Below are 18,810 nucleotides of genomic sequence, written 5' to 3'. Positions count from 1 at the left end.
ATACACAGATTTTTGGTCAACTTAGACTCAAGCAAAACCCCTTCAATCTTATTTGGGGAAAACCTATTAGAGAGCTCTTCAAATTTATTTATCTTTTAAGTTTAGGAAAAATACATTTGCAAACAAACAAAATAGCAAAATACAACTTATCTCTTCAACCCAAAGCTCCTTGAAAATTGTGCCCACTTTGTCTCAATTTCCGTGCCCACTTGAAAATAAAAAATATGTATTATATGGACTGTGTTGTACGGATTTCGTACAAACTGCACAAATTTTCATACTGTTGTACAAACTATACGATTTTTTTCAAAAATTTATCTCGAACTATGTGCACCTCACAGCGTTACCTTCTGTTGTCTTATATGCCTCAATTTTCATGCCCATCTTTGCCCAGAAATCACTCCTTCAGCTTGTTGCAACAAATTTTTCCTTCAAAACTTTTCTGCAACTCTCAGTTTTCTTTTTCCAATCTGCTCATTAAAAATGAATGCAGTCTCGCTTTTCTTTTCCCCCTTTTGTTTCCCTAAATGATTTTTGGGCAACTCCAGGATCTAATGGCTCAAATTCATATGGATCAAGGGATGAGAATAAATGTGCATTTAATTCTTGCTTTCTATTTTTTAACTCTCATTAAATAAAGTACACACATTGTACTTTATGTCTAAAGTCACTTTTCACTTTATAATTTAACATTGACTTTACCACTTATAAAGTCACTTTCACTTTATAAAGTCACACTTAGGAAAAGAATTATTTTGGACACTTTTCCCTAGGTAGTGTTACAGATCTTTTTGGGCATCACTCTCTCATAACTAGATCAGTACAAATAGGGCTCATCAAACCCTAATTCAGTTGCTACATGCCCTAGACAAGTCATCATATTGAGTGTTTTCATCCATGAAATTTTCCTAGTTTGAAACCCTGCTGAAATGCCTCCTTGGGACACCAACGCAGCCTTGGTCAGGGGCAACTACTCTGCATAGCAGGTAGGCCCATTTAGAACTGCGTTGCAGAGCACTTAGGCCCACTTAAGCCTGCGCTGAGCTAGAATGAGTGAAATTGGCATAGGATTATGGGAATATTCCTTGATTCTAGAACATTCTAGAGGATGCCTAGCGCTTATCTCATCCTATGAGCTCGACTTTGGATAGGCTGTGGAAGATATACTTATCCGTAGGTATAAATTCCGCATAATAGTAGAGACTAACCCATGGGAAACCACTTGTCCAAGGTACATTAAAAATCAACAACTAATGCTCTGAAAATGATTAATAAAGTGCTAACTGCTAAGAAATACAGATTCACCCTTATCTCAGTGTTTCCAACACGTGTAAATTCTAACACCACGCATATGACAGGACAGTCTCGGCTCACACGTGCGACATCAAGGAGGGCCATATAGGCCATGGTCTTATTCAAGCAAGACCGAGTTTTGCTGAGGTCAAATTTCTCAAGCAACAAGGGGTTTTTTCAGGCCAAATTTCTCAATGGAAGGCCAGGTTACAGGTCTTCTTATCAACTATAATTTATTGTGTATTTCTCTATGGATCTGACCCATAATCTCTAATTTAGTAGAATTTTCAGAAAGAGTTTTGTGGGTGAATTTTTCTATTATACTTGTTATTGATTTCTCACTTATTTCTGCTGCAAATTTACCTGTTACTTAACAGCATATTTAGTTTTCAGTGGTTTTGAAATTTATTTGGTAAAATATTTTTTTAATATTGTTAAATCGCTGAGTGAAATTAAAGCAGGGCTGATAATAGTTTAAATTAACAATGGATGGCTAGGATTAAATGCTAAACCTCACTTGAGATCAATAGTAGAGATTAGATATAATTCAGTAAAGTGAATAATTCATTTTTTTTTAGAAAACCTTAGCCCAATAGCCAACATTAATTTATTAATTAATTAATTAATCAATGTGATTTTCCTACGATAGACTTGGGAAAGAATCATAAAAACCACTTAATATATTAAGCAAGTACCTAGAAAGGCTTTGGACAACTACATGATTGACAACTAGCCTATGCAGAAGCACCTATCCAAACTATAATCATCAACAATAACTTCATGGTGGAGCCTACATATGGGGAACCAACCAACCCATTTATTGAACTTTCTATATTTGACTAGGTTGGCCTAGTCACTCTCCTAAGGTTAGCATCCTAAACCTAAAAGATGTGTATAAGAACAAAGATACACTCCACATTTGTATCGTCAAGTGAATTCATTTAGTCTTTTCCTATAGGCATCTCTAAACAATTCACTCTTGTAATATTTCTCTCTATTTGTATTGTTGATTATTATTCGAAACAAAATGATATGTGAACCTCTTTCTTCTGATCTATATTAAGCGCTGATATAGTCTGCTGGTCTGATGATTGCGTTAGGGTTTGTTGAAGAGATTATTATTCTTTTTTACTATTTCCTATGTGAACCTCTTTCTTCTGATCTATATTAAGCGCTGATATAGTCTGCTGGTCTGATGATTGCGTTAGGGTTTGTTGAAGAGATTATTATTCTTTTTTACTATTTCCACATCAAAAAATACAAAAAGAACATTTTGGAAACAAATAATCTGTGAACAAATTGTTTTATTGAATGTTGTTGCATCAAATTGACAAGCATAAATACACCTAGTAATCCATGATGAATATAACAAAAGTCATGAAATACTTGCTATCAATCCGAAACCAATAGAGAGACATGCTATAATCACTGTCCCCTTGTCAGACTCCAAAGTGGGAATAATTATAAAGGAATTCTTACGTCACATTTAACTTATACAAGCCTAACAGGATAATTCAATTATGCAATCAATGCACTCATTAACCAAGGACCATAAACAGTATGCTACGAATAACCTCATGATCAAACCTTCGTAGTCTTCAAATACAACCCTACTCTCCAAATGTCATAAACTTCTCTCTGTAGTTAGAGTCAAGTTATGGTATCAGAAACCAGCTAACTTCTTCAAATGAAAAGCATAACCCAGAACTTTGAATTTAATCGATAACCAGGCAATTTGTATTCATCTGCTGTGCCCAGTCAAATCTTGCCCTGCACAATTTTGTATACATTCTTCTACTTCAATCCTCTATGAAGCTTTATCCAGGAGCTGAATTGGTGATAAGATATTTGTTTTGTTTGTCTCTACGATACATCCATTCATGACCATCTCTTCTAGCATAAAATGAGCTTTCTCCAGATGGAACATTATATCAAGCTCACACTGCCAGGAAAAAAATAATGACAATAATCAAAGCAAACCAATGAAAAAATTATTAAAATTTAAATAGCCTCCTCTCCATTTGCATAAAAATATGGAAACCCTTTGGTAATGCCCAAATAAAACATTCAAATAAAACTAAGCATGCTTCACCAGATCTCATAAAAGATGAATTGTTGTTTTCTGTGCCCTTAAATTGCTGCTATGTTCTTTTCAAAAATACACCTAGTTAAAGAAAGCCTCGAAAGCAAAAACAAATATATACAGAGAATTAACATTACCAGGAAGTCAATTATACTCACCACATTCCCAAAATGACGGTCCATTGTTTCTACCAATAGATGGATGAATTCCAAAATTGCAAGCTCGTTCTGCACAGGGAAACCTATTATAGTGATAATCACACTTAACATGAAGTTCTGGCCACCTTAAAGGCCATCTACCCACAAACTCACAGGATATGGAATGAAAAAAATGATATACAAACAATCATTATCACATTCTCAGTACAAACACTCGAACATAATTGTAAAAAGAAATCTAAATAGGGAATTTGAATGATGTATTTTTTTGGGCCATTTGCAGCATAAGGGCCCTCTGTTGCTCTTGTAATGGGTTGTAGGCTGTAGCAAGCCCCCATACCAGAATTCCCATACCTGATAAAAACGAAATTTTTGACTCCACAAAAAAATTACATAAGCTTAATATTTCACACAAATATATGAGTGAACTATGTCCACCCAGACAATCCAATCTCATTGCCATTTGAATACATTTTTATAGCCTTTCCAACACATAATAAAATGAAGAAAGAAACAATTTACCTAAGCTTAATATTTCACACAAATATATGAGTCAACTATGTCCACCCACCAATCCAATCTCACTGCCATTTGACTACATTCTTATAACCTTCCCAACACGTAATAAAATGAAGAAAGAAAGAATGAAGAAGATCAGATGTTTTTTTTTAACATATCATAGTGAAACCAACTGGACACTCTTCATTCTAAGGATGCTACCCAGGGTAAACCAGATTCCACAAAAGCTTAAGGCTTTGTCAAAACAAGGCTCAAAGCCATTACGACAAGATACTCATTTAAGAGCTCAACATGTCACATGAATTGAACCTAGGTAAGGAGGATCACACTTCTCACAACCACTGTTAGTCCCCTTGGGGCCTCTATATTAAGGCCCTAATAAGCATTCATTAATAGTTTATAACTTTATTTGTTATATTAGAAGTGTTAGAAATATTGAGAGGGGATGAATCAGTATTTCTTAGCAATTAGTAACTTATTAATCTTTTCAGAGCATTAATCCTTTCAGCATCAATTCAAAACATAAATAAGCAGTAAACAGTAGACACAAGAATTTTTTTAGGTCGAAACCCCCTTCGGAACAAAAACCACTGAATGCTTCTCTAATAATTTATGAGTACATTAATACTTCAGCTCCAACTGAAAAGGGAATCCCCAACTCCCTAGTACTCCAGAAAAGAGTTCAATTTTCCAGCTCCAACTGGAAGCACATTCCAATGCTCTGGGTTTATTAGCAATTGCTGAAAGGATGTTCCAACACCCTAGCAAGCTCCAACTTGCCCTAGCACCACCCTACCTCCTTGAAGTATTTTTACGCTCCAACCTGAAGGTGACTTCAACCACCTGCCTAGCACCACCCAACCACCCTGAAAATAATAATGAATTTGACAAATATTGTGGGCTCCCATACCAGGAATAATGACCCACTTACAATGAATAAGATCCAACAATAAAACCCTTATTGTCAACCTTCAAAACTTCTACTCCAAAAACCCTACTGTAATAAATGAATCAAGCGAGATTGCTATAACTTGATGATGTCAGTGTTGTTTCACACAGATCTCTGGTGACGATATCCTTCCAGCAATAAAAACTTTTCCACCGACTGTACAATAGTGCTAAAACACAAATGTCCAACTTCTGCCTTCTAAAGAGAATGAAGTTGTATACTGTACCACTGTCCTTTCACTCAAAATCAACTTGGGTCACAGTTTTTCTTCAGAGGTTTGTTATCAAGTCAATCATCAAGTATATATAATCTTACTGCTGCAAACTTGCAAAGTGAAACAACAAACCTTTACTGTGCTGATGATATTGTTGAAGATGACACAGTGAGGTTTGATGACAATGACCTTTCTCTTGCTCCTTTTGCAAGTCTGGACTCAGAATTGACCTCTTTAAATTAAGCACCGCTAAACGGATGATTTGATGCCAAGATTAACTAGTGTAGGCCGAAGATTTCTCCACTGTAGCCGCTCCAATACAAATATGTGATTAGGACTTGCACAGGTCAGCTTAACACCTCTTCCACAGGCACATGTATATGTTTGATGACTAACAGGACAAGCTTCAGTTTATGCTACAAATTTCAGAACAACAATGCCATATGCATGTCAAGACAAGGCCAAGAATATTCATGCTTATTGGAGAAATTTAATGTGTTGTAGATGTCTTGTTTTATCAACAAGAATTGGGCTCAGGAACTCGCTGTCTTAGGCCGCACACTCATCTTATAATCTGATCCCCTGTTGGAGTATTGAGACAGTCCTGTATCAATAATACTTCACCGTTCTGATGAATCTCAGAAAAGAGGAGATGAAACCCTTATGCATAGGAAATATCCTTCACAAGTTGCAAGCTCAAGTCCGCGGGATTACTATAATAAGGTCACTGGGTCTTGGTCTATTTGTGCCACAATATAAATACAACCAGCTTCAATGAAGGCCGAATGGTCTGGAGATTTGTGGCAGACCTCGGTTCCTTTCAAAATGCTAGCTGAGAAGACCTCAAGAGTACTGTCCAAGGCCGCAGGCACCTTTTGGGACTTCAAGAGATCTGAATCTCAGAGATAGATAGCCCTTCATCAATGTAGATTAAAGCCACAAAACCTCAAGATCATCTTCAGTTTATGATTTGAGATCTTGCATAGAAGGTTGGTCTAATCAAGGCTTAGTCACGCCATAAGATTTCCAGACGTATGCCACAGAGAATAGATGATGAGGATGCAAACTTAGACCACTCTCCTGCTACAGAATGTATGTGCTACTTCACTGTTTTGAGGAGCCACGGTGATCAGCCTTATGCCCAGAAACGTTGGCCTATTAAGGGCCGAAACCACATAGATTTGACACACACATTCTATCTTCACCTGCAGTAATTACCCAACGAATCCCTCAACCAAATCAAAAACAAAAACCAACCCGAGCCTCTCATCAGATTTCCTTTTCTCCACAGGGCTGAGGTTATTTCAGAGATAAGTGTACAAATGATAATTGTTTTAATTCATGTGCTAAGGGGAGCAAATCAAACCCTTTAAATAGATTTTGGAGGGGCTTTCGAGAAGCCAGCTGAATTGCAATGTTTGGAGGGAGATTTTATTTTAGAATTTGAACTTAAACGTCTTGGGGCTCAAGGATTAGAGCCATTTGCCCTTGGAGATAAAGAATTAATATTTTTACTTGAAACCAAACCCCTCATGGGTTATAATTTCAAAAATTTAATCTTTGAGACCCTCCATGAAACATTTTAACCACAATTTTAGATGAAAATCCTACTTCCTTGATATGAATAATGAGTTGGCCAATGGTAGGGTGCCACATCACCCTCCTTTGGGGTTTTCACCCACAAATTGGGTCCATCATATTTAACCAAGCATAACTCACAAATCGTGAGGCCTCTCGTGGCGTGCCACATACCACCAGAAACAACTTGACGAAGAGAATCCAACAATGATGACCTTGACTTGAAACATCAAGAATTTCCATGTCATTTTGGTCAACAAAATCGGGGCATCTCTTGGTGCTGATTGGGTTGACATCAATGACAACTACATATCAACAATCTCCCCCTTTGGCATTGATGGCAACACACATATTCCTCCTATGATCACTGCTCCCCCTGACATCGTGCCTCTGATATTCCTGTCCTTGTTTTCTCTCCCCCTTTGACATCAATGGCAAAGGGTTACTCCCCCTGACAATCTACCTGCTACTATGTACGTGTAAACTGCCTCTGCTCCCCCTGTCTGCTTGGCTGAATAAAGAGCAATTCAATGTGAACTTGGGATTGGGAGAATCCCAAGTTTTTGTCGAAGATACTCAAACGTCTCACAGTAATTGTTTGGTGAAGATGTCAATGATTTGTGCCTTTGTCCCAATATAATCCACTTTGATGTTCCTCTCAGCAACCTGTTCACGAAAAAATTGATATTTGATAGGAATGTGTCTCGTTTTTTAAGGTATGACAAGATTCTTGGAGATGCTTATGGCATTGGTATTGTCACAAAACATTGGAATGGCATTGGTATTGTCATCGAACTTCACTTGAAGATCCTGTAATGTTTGTTTCATCTAGACTACCTGAGTACGACATGTTGTCGTTGTTATGTATTATGCTTTCACTATGGATAAGGAAACTAAAGACTGCTTCTTGCTCAACCATGAAACGAGACAACTACCTAGATAGAAAGTTGCTCCACTGGTGCTTTTATGATCATCAACGCTACCTGCCCAATCTGCATATGTATAAGCTATGATGGTTAAGTCATTTCCTTTGGGTACCATAAGCCAAAATTTGTTGTTCCTTTAAGGTATCAAAAGATTCTCTTCATTGCAACAACATGGGATTCTTTTGGTGCTGCTTGGAAACGTGCTACCTGTCCAACTTCTTGCATAACATCTGGCCTTGAAGTTGTCACATATAATAGATTGCCAATCATGGATCTATGCATCCTTTGGTTTGCATCTTTGGATATATCATCCATGCTCAACTTGCAACCAGTCACCATTGGGGTGCTAACCGGTTTGCAATCTTCCATTTGAAATCTCTTCAACATTTCTTTGATATACTTGGTTTGATAGATTGCCAATCATGGATCTATGCATCCTTTGGTTTGCATCTTTGGATATATCATCCATGCTCAACTTGCAACCAGTCACCATTGGGGTGCTAACTGGTTTGCAATCTTCCATTTGAAATCTCTTCAACATTTCTTTGATATACTTGGTTTGACAGATGAATATGCCCTTGTCTTCCTGAGATATCTCAAGTCCCAATATGAAAGTCAACTCACCAAGCAATGACATCTCAAATTCACTCTGCATATATAACGTAAACGTCTTGCTTAACCTATCATCATCACTGCCAAAAATAATGTCATCCACATATACTTCAATGATGGTCAAACTGTCATGCTCAACCTTCACATAAAGGTTGCTATCAGCATTTCCTCTCTTGAACCCTTGTTTCTGCAAGTACCTGTCAAGACGGGCATACCAAGCTCTAGGAGCTTGTTTGAGACCATATAATGCCTTCTTCAACCTGCAAACATAATCCTTCTTGTTAGTGAGTAGAAATCCCTCAGGTTGTTCTATATAGACTTCTTCTTCTAATTCTCCATTCAGAAAGGTTGATTTTACGTCCATCTAATACACCTTGATCTTTCTTGAACATGCATAGGCCAAGAACATTCTAATGGCTTCCATCTTGGCGATGGGTGCAAATGTCTCTTCAAAATCTATTCCTTCAACCTGTGCATACCCTTTGTAGACCAATATTGCCTTGTTCCTAGTAACCTATACATCCTCATTCAGATTTTTCCTAAAACCCATTTTGTGCCAATGACATTTTTGTCCTTTGGTCGTGAAACCAACTCCCATGTGTCATTCTTTTCAATCTGATCTAATTCCTCATTCATAGTTGCTACCCAATGTTCATTGTGACTAGCCTTTTCAAAACTACTTGGCTCAAATGTGCCTAAGAGTACAAGATGTGCTTGTTCTGGTCTGTGTAGTTGTCGATTTCTTTTGGTTCCTATGCCTCCATTGATGTCCCCAATGATTTGGTCTGAAGGATGGTTCTTTTGGTACCATTTCTTGGGAGTCTTAGAAGGTTCCTGTAGTTTATTTCTTGTCTCTTCCTGGTTAGTTGTTGTCTCTTCATTTGATTGCACTTGCTCCAAGGCTTCCTCTTTGACCTTTTCTAGTTTTCTCTTATGTCTCTAGTTCGCCTAAATATGAGTTTCCTAGTTCAATCTTTGGTCCACGAGCTTCATCAAATGTTACATTGATGCTTTCAACTATCTGGTTGAGTCTTTGATTATAACATCTATAAGCTTTCATTTTGCATGAATATCCAACAAAAATGTCTTCATCTACTCAAGAGTCAAATTTTCTTGTCTTCTGGTCTTCCATTTTAATGTATCATTTACTTCCAAAGACTCAGAAATGTTTGACATTTGTTGGTCTTCCCCTCCATAGTTTGTATGGAGTCTTATCATGGTTGCTTCTAAGCAATCCTCTATTCAAAATGTATATTGTTGTATCAATTGCCTGAACCCAAAATTTGTTATCCAATTTTGAATCATTCAGTATTTTTCTAGCCATTTCTTCTACTGTTCTATTTTTCCTTTCAACGACTCCATTTTGTTGTGGTGTCCTAGCTGCTGAGAACTGCCTTTTTATTCCATGTTCCTCACAGAAGTGCTGAAATGCTTTGGATGTGAATTCTCCACCATTATCTGATCTCAAACATTTGATCTTCAAATCAGTTTCATTTTCAACCATTTCCTTGTAGATTCTGAAACATTCAAATGCTTTGGACTTTTTCTTCAAAAAGTTGACTACTGTCATCCTAGTATAATCGTCAATCATTAGCATGAAGTATTGTTCACCATCTAGTCCTTTAGTCTTCATCGGTCCACATAGATCAATGTGTATCAGTTCCAATGGTTTTGATGTGGAATGTTCTTTGGTCTTGAATTCAACTCTTGTCTGTTTTCCATGCCTGCAATGTTTACATGTAGCGCTAGTTGGTTTCGAAATCAGTGGCATTTCTCTCACAACTTCCTTTTTACTAATTCTGACAAGGTTGTCGAAGTTTATATGTCCCATCTATCTATACCAAAGCCAACTCTCATCTTCTTTTGCCAAGAAACAACCTTTGTCAACAGTCTCATCCAAAGTGTATATGTCATTTGGAGTCCTAGTTGCAGTAGCCACCAGCTGGCCAGATTTCTCTCTTATTTCACATTTCTTTGAGTCAAACAGCAACGTATGTTCCTGATCACACATTTGACTTATGCTCAGTAGACTATGATTAAAATTTTCAATGAGCACATCCTTTGTTGTAGCATCTTTGCCTCCAAGCTTCATTGTCCCTGTCATTTCCAAAAAATATTGTTCCACCCTTTCCTTCTTTCAAAGTTATGAATTTCTTTCTATCTCTGGTCATGTGTGTTGAGCAGCCAATGTCAACATACCACACATTCTTCTTGCTTTGATCTTTTAGGGCAAGTGTGCATCTCTCAGTTTTCTTTCTACATGCCTGAGCATTTTGATTCTGCTATGATTCCCTTGGGGAAAGGGTTAGCCTGCAATCTTTAGCCAAATGTAAGTTGTTGCATTTATGGAATTCTACTTCATTGCTAAAATAAACAAACCTGTTATAGTTATGTTTGTAATCCTCTCGAGAATTTTTGGGATAATCATTCCTTAATGATCTTCCAAAATTACTTCAGCCTAGCAGTTTATAGCTTTATGTCCAAAAATTCCGCAAGAATAATAGACACCAAGAAAGATGGTTTGATACCTTAGAGGGGGAGACCTTCTTCGTGAAATTGTTCTCCAAGGACCTTCTTGTTGATCTTGAGCCTTTTGTTCTGTTGGGAAACCTCTTTCCTTCTCGATAGATCCTCTAGTAATTTTTGCATAAGATTTATGTCCATCTCCCTTTTCTATCATGGAGGAGGTTAAGCCTTTTACGAATGTTTCCTTGTATCCCATTCCTGTCTTGTCACTGTGCGACCTTTGACTACTGATGAGCTCATCTAATGCTCTAGAGTTGTTTGCAAGGTTTTGTTGAACATTTCTTCTTTGTGCTTCCTTCATAGAGAGACTATCTTTGCTTCTAGGTCTTCCCTTGCCTTGTTGCTTTCTTCCAATTCTCTCCTGAGTGATTCTTCAATTTTTTTGGCTTCTTCCAACTATACTTTAAGGTTGATGATGGTTTCATTCGATTCTTCATTCTTCTTGTTGAGGCTTCTAGCATGTTCTTTTACTTCTTTTAATTCGGCTTCCAGAGATTTGACATTTCCTCTTTCAACCTTAAGATCCTTTATAACTCTGACCATCTCGTTTTGAAATTCGATCTCATCCATCTCTTCTTCATCTCCTTCTTCTTCTTCAGGAGCTTCCTTTCTGTGGGAGCCATGAATAGCACTCTACCTGTGTCATTTTCTTCGTCACTATCATTTTCTTATTTAGAGGAAGAGTTGTCTTCTTTAGAGAAAAAAAAATTCTTAAAGCCTTTCCTTTTACCTTGCTTATTGAATCTTCTTTGACCCTTCTTTCCTTTCTTGGGTGCTTCATCTTCGTTACCAAAGTTCTTATGAATACATTTAGCAACAAAGTAACCAATCTCACCACAATTGAAACATATTAATGGAATTTTACCTTTGAACTTACATGTTTCTCTTTTCAGCTTTCTCACAAAGTTTGCAATTTCTTCATCTAAGTATTTTTCTTCTTCACAGCAACTGGAGCTTGGTCTTGATTCCTGTATGTTTTTTTTGGTCTTCTAGGATGCTATGAATGTTGCTTCTTGGTTAGATGGAATTTCTTTTTCTTTCCTCATTTCGTATGTCGTAAGTATTCCATGCAATTCGTCCATGTTGAGCTTTTCCAAATCATCTCTTTCTTCAAGCATAGAGACTTTAGCATCGAATCTCTCTAGAAGAGATCTTAGAACCTTTCGGACAACTACCTTGCTTTCCATTGGTTCTCTCAATGCTTCTATAGCATTCACTATTTCATCAACACAGAGAAAGTAAGCTGCAATGTTTTCCTCTTCATTCATTTTCAGCTGCTCAAATTGACCTCAATGGGTTTGGAGCTTGGCCTCCTTTACCTTCTTGTCTCCTTCATATGTATTTTGAAGCTTGTCCCAAATTTCTTTCGCTGATTTGCAGTGCATTATTTTGACATATATAGAATCTGTCACACCAGTCATGAGAGCATTTTTAGCTTTACCATAGCTTTCGTAAACCCTTATGACTTTATCATCTGAAGGAGGAGCTGTAGGTTCCTTGTATTTGGTCAACACAACATTCCAAACATCAAATCCTTGTGCTTGAAGATATGCCTTCATCTTTCCAATCCAAAATGCATAGTTGTTCCCATTAAGTACAGAAATTTTCGGCTTATTCCACTCCATGATCTCCTTCAAGTTGTTAAACTGCTAGTGAAGGAACCTTGCTCTAATACCAATTGTTAGAAACACTGAGAGGGTGGTGAATCGGTATTTCTTAGCAAGTAGTAACTTATTTATCTTTCCATAGCATTAATTAATCTTCAGCATCAAATCAAAACATAAATAAGCAATAGATAGTAGACACAAGAATTTTTTTAGGTGGAAACCCCCTCTAGGGCAAAAACCATTGAACGCTTCTCTAATAATTTATGAGTACATTAATGCTTTAGCTCCAACTGAAAAGGGAAGCCGCAAATCCCTAGTACTCTAGAAAAACATTCAATTTTCCAGCTCCAACTGCAAGGACGCTCCAATGCCCTGGTTTTAATAGCAATTGCTGAAAGGATGCTCCAATGCCCTGGTTTTATCAGCAATTGTTGAAAGGATACTCCAACACCCTAGTAAGCTCCAACTTGCCCTAACACCACCCTACCACCCTGAAGTGTTTTTAGGCTCCAACCTGAAGTTGACTTCAACAACCTACCTAGCACCACCCAACTACCCTGAAAACAATAATGAATTTGACAAATATTGTGAACTCCCGTACCAAGGATAATGACCCACTTACAATGAGTATACTTCTACAAATAATTGGTGGGTTCCCATACCAGGGACAATGGCCCACTTACAATGAATAAGATCCAATAACTATGTTGCCAGGAAACGTGGGTTCAGGGACAGGTACAGGGACGGGGACGGGGACAGGGACGTCATTTTTTGAAACAGGGTGCGTGGGTTCATCGGGGGTATATTATAATTTATATATATATATATATATATAATATAAATATTATATTTTATAAATTATAATATATGTGAATTTGTATATTTTTCAACTTTAAACAAGAAAACTAAAATACTTATGATTTAAACTTTAAATATTTAAACATGCACATCATTGAACATTCAACATTCAAAATGAAATTTCAAAATTTTTAGTGTTATATCAAGTGCAAATTAGAGTTTACATATTAATAAGAATCATGATATATGTCCATTGTCATTCTACATTCAAAATTTGCCTTAAGGCATCTCCAAACAAAAACTAAGAAATTTTAAAATACTAAAATAAAAATAGCTAATAGTGAACAATGGCTTCCTCAAACCATGTCATCAACATCACTCAGATCTTCAGTTAGCATGCTCTCCATGTAGGAATCACTCTCATCTTGAGGCTCTTTCTCATTCATACCAATTGGAGGTAGCTAAATAAGGCCATCTGGTTGTATCTCCTCGCCCACACACATAGCATCATCTTTGTATTGGTCCCATCTCTTGAAAGGACCCTCTCTATAACCAAGATCTTTTTGAGATATGAGACAAAGTGTGCTATGAATGTACACTAAGTTCTCTGCCTTCTTTGAGCCCAACCTATTTCTCTTTACTGAATGGATAAAGGCATGAGTACTCCAATTCCTCTCGAAAGATGCAGAACTAGCTACTTGGAATATTAGGGAAAGCCCATTAAATTAATTAAAAATTTAAAAATAAAAACTAAAATAAACTCCAAAGAACCCGATTTTGGGGTTCCAAGTACCCATCATCAGGGTTCTTCGTACCTGTCAAGACAAAAGAACCCAAATTTTTTTAATGGAGAACCCGGTTCTTCATAGAAGAACCTGGTTCTTATGGGTTCTTCTTAGAAGCACCCGTACCAGAATCCGGTACTTGGGTTCGAGAACCCCACCCCTGGGTTCAGGAACCCGTGCAACATAGTCCAATAATAAAACCCTTATTGTCAACCTCCAAAACTTTTACTCCATAAACCCTACTGTAATGAATGAATCAAGCGACATTGTTGTAACATGATGATGTCAGTATTGTTTTACACGGATGTACCTTTTGATGAAGCCCAGATCTCTGATGATGATATCCTTCCAGCTATAAAAAGTTTTCCATGGACTATACAATAGTGCTATAACACAAATGTCCATCTTCTGCCTTCTAAAGAGAAGGGCATTGTATACTGTACCGTTGTCCTTTCACTAAGAATCAGCTTGGATCACAGTTTTTCTTCAGAGGTTTGTTATCAAGTCAATCATCAAGTATATATAATCTTACTGCTGCAAATTGAAACAACAAACCTTTATTGTGGTGATGATATTGTTGAAGATGACATAGTGAGGTTTGATGACAATGACCTTTCTCTTGCTCCTTTTGCAAGTCTAGACTCAAAATTGGCCTCTTAAGATTAAGCACTGCTAAACGGATGATTTGATGTCAAGATTAACCTAGTGTAGGCCGAAGAATCCTCCATTTTAGCTGCTCCAATACAAATGTGATTAGGACTTGCACAGCTTGACTTAACACCTCTTCCACAGGCACAATTATATGTTTGAAGGCTACCAAGATAAGCTTTAGTTTATGGTACAAATTTAAAACAACAATGACAAATGCACGCCAAGACAAGGCCAAGAATCTTCACGTCGCTTGGAGAAATTTTCTAAGTTATAGATGTCCTGTTTTATCAACAAGAATTGAGCTCATGAACTCAGTCTTAGGCCACACACTCATCTTATAATCAGTGTCATCAACATCCTTCATCGCATCCCCTGTTGGAGTATTGAGACAGTCCTATATCAATAATACTTCACCATTCTGATGAATCTCAAAAAAGAGGAGTCGAAACCCTTATGCACAAGATATAGCCTTCACAAGTTGCATGCTCAAGTTCGCAGGGTTACTATAATAAGGTCACTGGGTCTTGGTCTATTTATGCCACATAAGATAAATACAACCAACTTCAATGAAGGTTGAATGGTCTGGAGATTTGTGGTAGACCTCGGTTCCTTTCTAAATGCTAGCTGAGAAGACCTCAAGAGTATTGTCCAAGGCCACAAGCACCTTTTGGGACTTCAACAGATCCAAATCTCAGAGATAGATAGCCCTTCACCAATGTAGATTAAAGCCGCAAAACTTCAAGATCATCTTCAGTGTATGATTTGAGATCTTACATAGAAGGTTAGCCTAATCAAGGCTTAGTCACACCATAAGATTTCCAGACATATGTCGCAAAGAATAGATGATGAGGATGCAAAATTACACCATTGTCCTGCTACAAAATGTACTTGCTACTTCATTGTTTGAGGAGCCACAGTGATCAGCCTTATGCCCATAAATGTTGCCCTTTTAAGGGACAAAACCCCAGAGAGATTTGACACAAACCTTTAGTCTTCACCTGCAGTTAATTACCCAACTAATCTCTCAACCAAGCCAAAAACAAAAACCAGCCCTAGCCTCTCGTCAGATCTGCCTTTTCTCCACAGGACCGGGGTTATTTCAGAGGCAAGTGTACAAATGATAATCATTTTAATTCATGTGCTAAGGATAGAAAATCGAACCGTTTAAATAGATTTTGGAGGGGCTTTCAAGAAGCCAGCCAAATTGCAATTTTTGGAGGGAGACTTTATTTTAGAATTTGAACTTCAACGTCATGGGGCTCAAAGATTGGATCCATTTGCCCTTGGAGATAATGAATTATTAATTTTACTTGAAACCAAACCCCTCATGGCTTATAATTTTAAAATTTAATCTTTGAGACCCTCATGAAACATTTTAACCACAATATTAGATGAAAACTCTACTTCCTTGATTTGATTAATGAGTTGGCCAATGGTAGGGTGCAACATCACCCTCCTTTGGGGTTTTTACCCACAAATTGGGTCATTCATCTTTAAACAAGCAAAACTCACAGACCATGAGGCCTCTCGTGGCGTGCCACATATCACCGGAAACCAGTGTTGTTAAAATCGCGATATTATCGTATAATCGCGATATTTTTAACAAAAAGATAAAATCGTGCTTAGTACTCAGATTAAAAAAATTTGCCCGATTTTTTTCGAAAAAATCGTGGGAAAAAAATAAAAAATTAAAAAGAAAATTAAAATAAAATAAAATAAAAATTTTGAGGAGGAAGTGACCCAAGCTACCCCTGTCACAAGTAGAGGACGTGGTCTACCTCCTGTAGCTCCTAGTTCTTCAACTTCTAGAGCACAGCAGACTCCATAGTCTACTACGGCCTGCCAACTCCACCGACATCTACATCTAGAGGGGCAAAGGAAATCAGTAGTATTAAACTTTAGTTATTTGGTTCATTTCATTGTATATGACATTATGACTCATGATATGAGATACATTATTATATTTTTTGTTGATATTTTGAGGTTGAGTTGGGACTCAGGAGTCAGGACTTACTATTCAGGACATGATTCACTGTTATGTGTAATTTTAGCACTAGAAATGATATTAAACATCTTATATATTAGTTCTTTTATCACATTTATGTGTCAATGTATTTATTTTATGTTGTAGATGGTTTAGATATTAAAAAAATTGAAAAAAATGAATATTTTTGTACCAAACGATTTTTTCCCGATTATTACGATTTTTTCCGATTTTTTCCTCGTGCCGATATTATCCTTGATAACAATTAGTGCAACATTGCCGAAAACAACTTGAAAAGGAGCCAACAAGGATGACATTGACTTGAAACATCATGAATTGCCATGTCATTTTGGTCAACAAAAGCAGGGCATCTCCTAGTGTTGTGTGGGTTTACATCAATGACAACCACTTATCAACAAGGAAATTGGCTAGAACCTTTGGTTGTACCTTTTAATTTTAATTTTACCCCAAGTACCCTATATATATACCTAGGAGAGCTGGGCATAGGATCTTCAAATCTTGTCTTATACATTGTATTCATTGTAAAAGGGGCTTTCCCCCTAGAAGTGGACTGTAATTATTAGTTTATTAACATTTTTAAGGCACCAGATTCATAACGTTTGGTATCAAAGAATACTCACATAGAGTTTTGTTGCTTCAAACAAATCATCGTGCAATTTTCATCATAGATTTTTCTTGGGGGCAATTCAAACCATCAAATTTTGAGAAGATTTTGGAGAGATTGTGAAATATATCTGGTGAAATTTCAAACTTAGGTTTGCTACATTTTCAAAGAAACGCCCTATGGAAGTTGGGGGTTGTGAATGGTCTTGAAATCAGTTTCAAACGAGTGAACTTGGAATTTTTGCCATAACTTTTTTTTTGGGTAAGTTTCAGATGGTAAAATTTTTAGCATGTTGATAAGAGATCTCAAGGAATATCTGGTAAAAAATTCACATTCTGGTTCACTATAATTTCAAAGATATACCAAGTGGAAGTTATGGTTTTTGAAAGGTCCTAATATCAATTTCAAACGAGTGATCTTGGCATTTTCAATATAAAAAAATTTCTAGGACACTTCAGACTAAACTTTTTAGAGACCTGAAAAGACATACCGAAATACCTCAGAAATTTCAGAATCTGATTTGAAAAATTGGACACATTGAACACTTTACAAGTTCACTCTTGGGAAGAGGTCAAAAATCAGCAAGTATTGGAAAAGTTACCATAACCTTCGCTTGGCACAAAATCTTTTCTCAAACTTGTGGAATTGTAGTGAAGACATATCCGAGTACCACAAGACAAATATTCATATTCGAGAGGGCTCAAATATTGGAGCTATAGCAAGCAAAGTTCAAATATCTGGAATCTGGATAGTCTCCAAATTAAGGTTTAAAGGTACGTAACTTAAAAGTGACATAATTTTTTATTGGAAGATCCATTCTTTTAGTGACTGAAAATTGCAATAAAAAGAAGTATCATTATAATTTTCTCACATGACTCCAAAGAAATAGAAGATATCCGGTACCGGGTAAACAAGCTGGAAAATCAATTGTCATAGAGTGAAGAATCAATTAAAGGGGATATTGAATAAAGGACAAATGAAAATAAGGAAGAAATGGAAAGGAAGATGAAACAGTTTGAAAAAAGAATGTATGGAATGGAACAAAAGGTTATATAAGTTGTAAATGGGAGGATCCTTAAAATTGATAATGTGTCTGATGGAACCCATGAAAATAAAGGTAGTATTCAAGTTGAACAACTTCGCAATAATAAGAATTTTTCAAGTGGATTTAACATCAATTGTGGAGTTACTAATGGATGGTTTCCTAAAGAAGTAAACCTTACCAAGGTTGAATTTAAAAAGCTTGTTGGAACAAAGGTCTTTTCCTCAGTGCACCAAATAGAGCAATATTTTGAATTGCATAATATGACAGATGATAAGCAAAGGACTCACATAGCAACTTTGAACTTTGAGATTAAACCCTATTAATGGTATCAATAGGTAATTAAAAGGAGGCCCCATTCTTATCATTATCCTTGGGGATTATTCACAATAGACTTAGAAGTGCAACATGGCAAAGCTTGGGAACAAAATTACTTCAATTAATTCACAAGAATTAAGTA

At 36.7% G+C, this 18,810-nt stretch overlaps 1 protein-coding gene across 1 annotated transcript in view; it reads right to left on the bottom strand.

The window, feature by feature from the left end:
- Positions 1-2,577: 2,577 nt before the first annotated feature.
- LOC149257617 (SNARE-like superfamily protein) overlaps positions 2,578-18,810 on the bottom strand; it is a 121,065-nt gene continuing 104,832 nt past the window's right edge. Inside the window, exons 3-4 of the mRNA XM_089414453.1 lie at positions 3,535-3,603; positions 2,578-3,235 (exon numbers count right to left, since the gene is read on the bottom strand). Of these exons, the coding sequence (XP_089270579.1) occupies positions 3,101-3,235; positions 3,535-3,603 (204 nt within the window). The 3' untranslated portion in view covers positions 2,578-3,100. The remainder of the gene's footprint in view (positions 3,236-3,534; positions 3,604-18,810) is intronic.

The sequence above is a fragment of the Pinus tabuliformis genome, chromosome 6, assembly GCF_031772625.1.
Source record: "Pinus tabuliformis cultivar Carrire ecotype Pingquan chromosome 6, CPIR1, whole genome shotgun sequence".
Lineage (NCBI taxonomy): Eukaryota > Viridiplantae > Streptophyta > Pinopsida > Pinales > Pinaceae > Pinus > Pinus tabuliformis.
The sequence above is the reverse complement of the archived record's forward strand: the minus strand, read 5'-3'. Positions and strand labels throughout refer to the sequence as shown.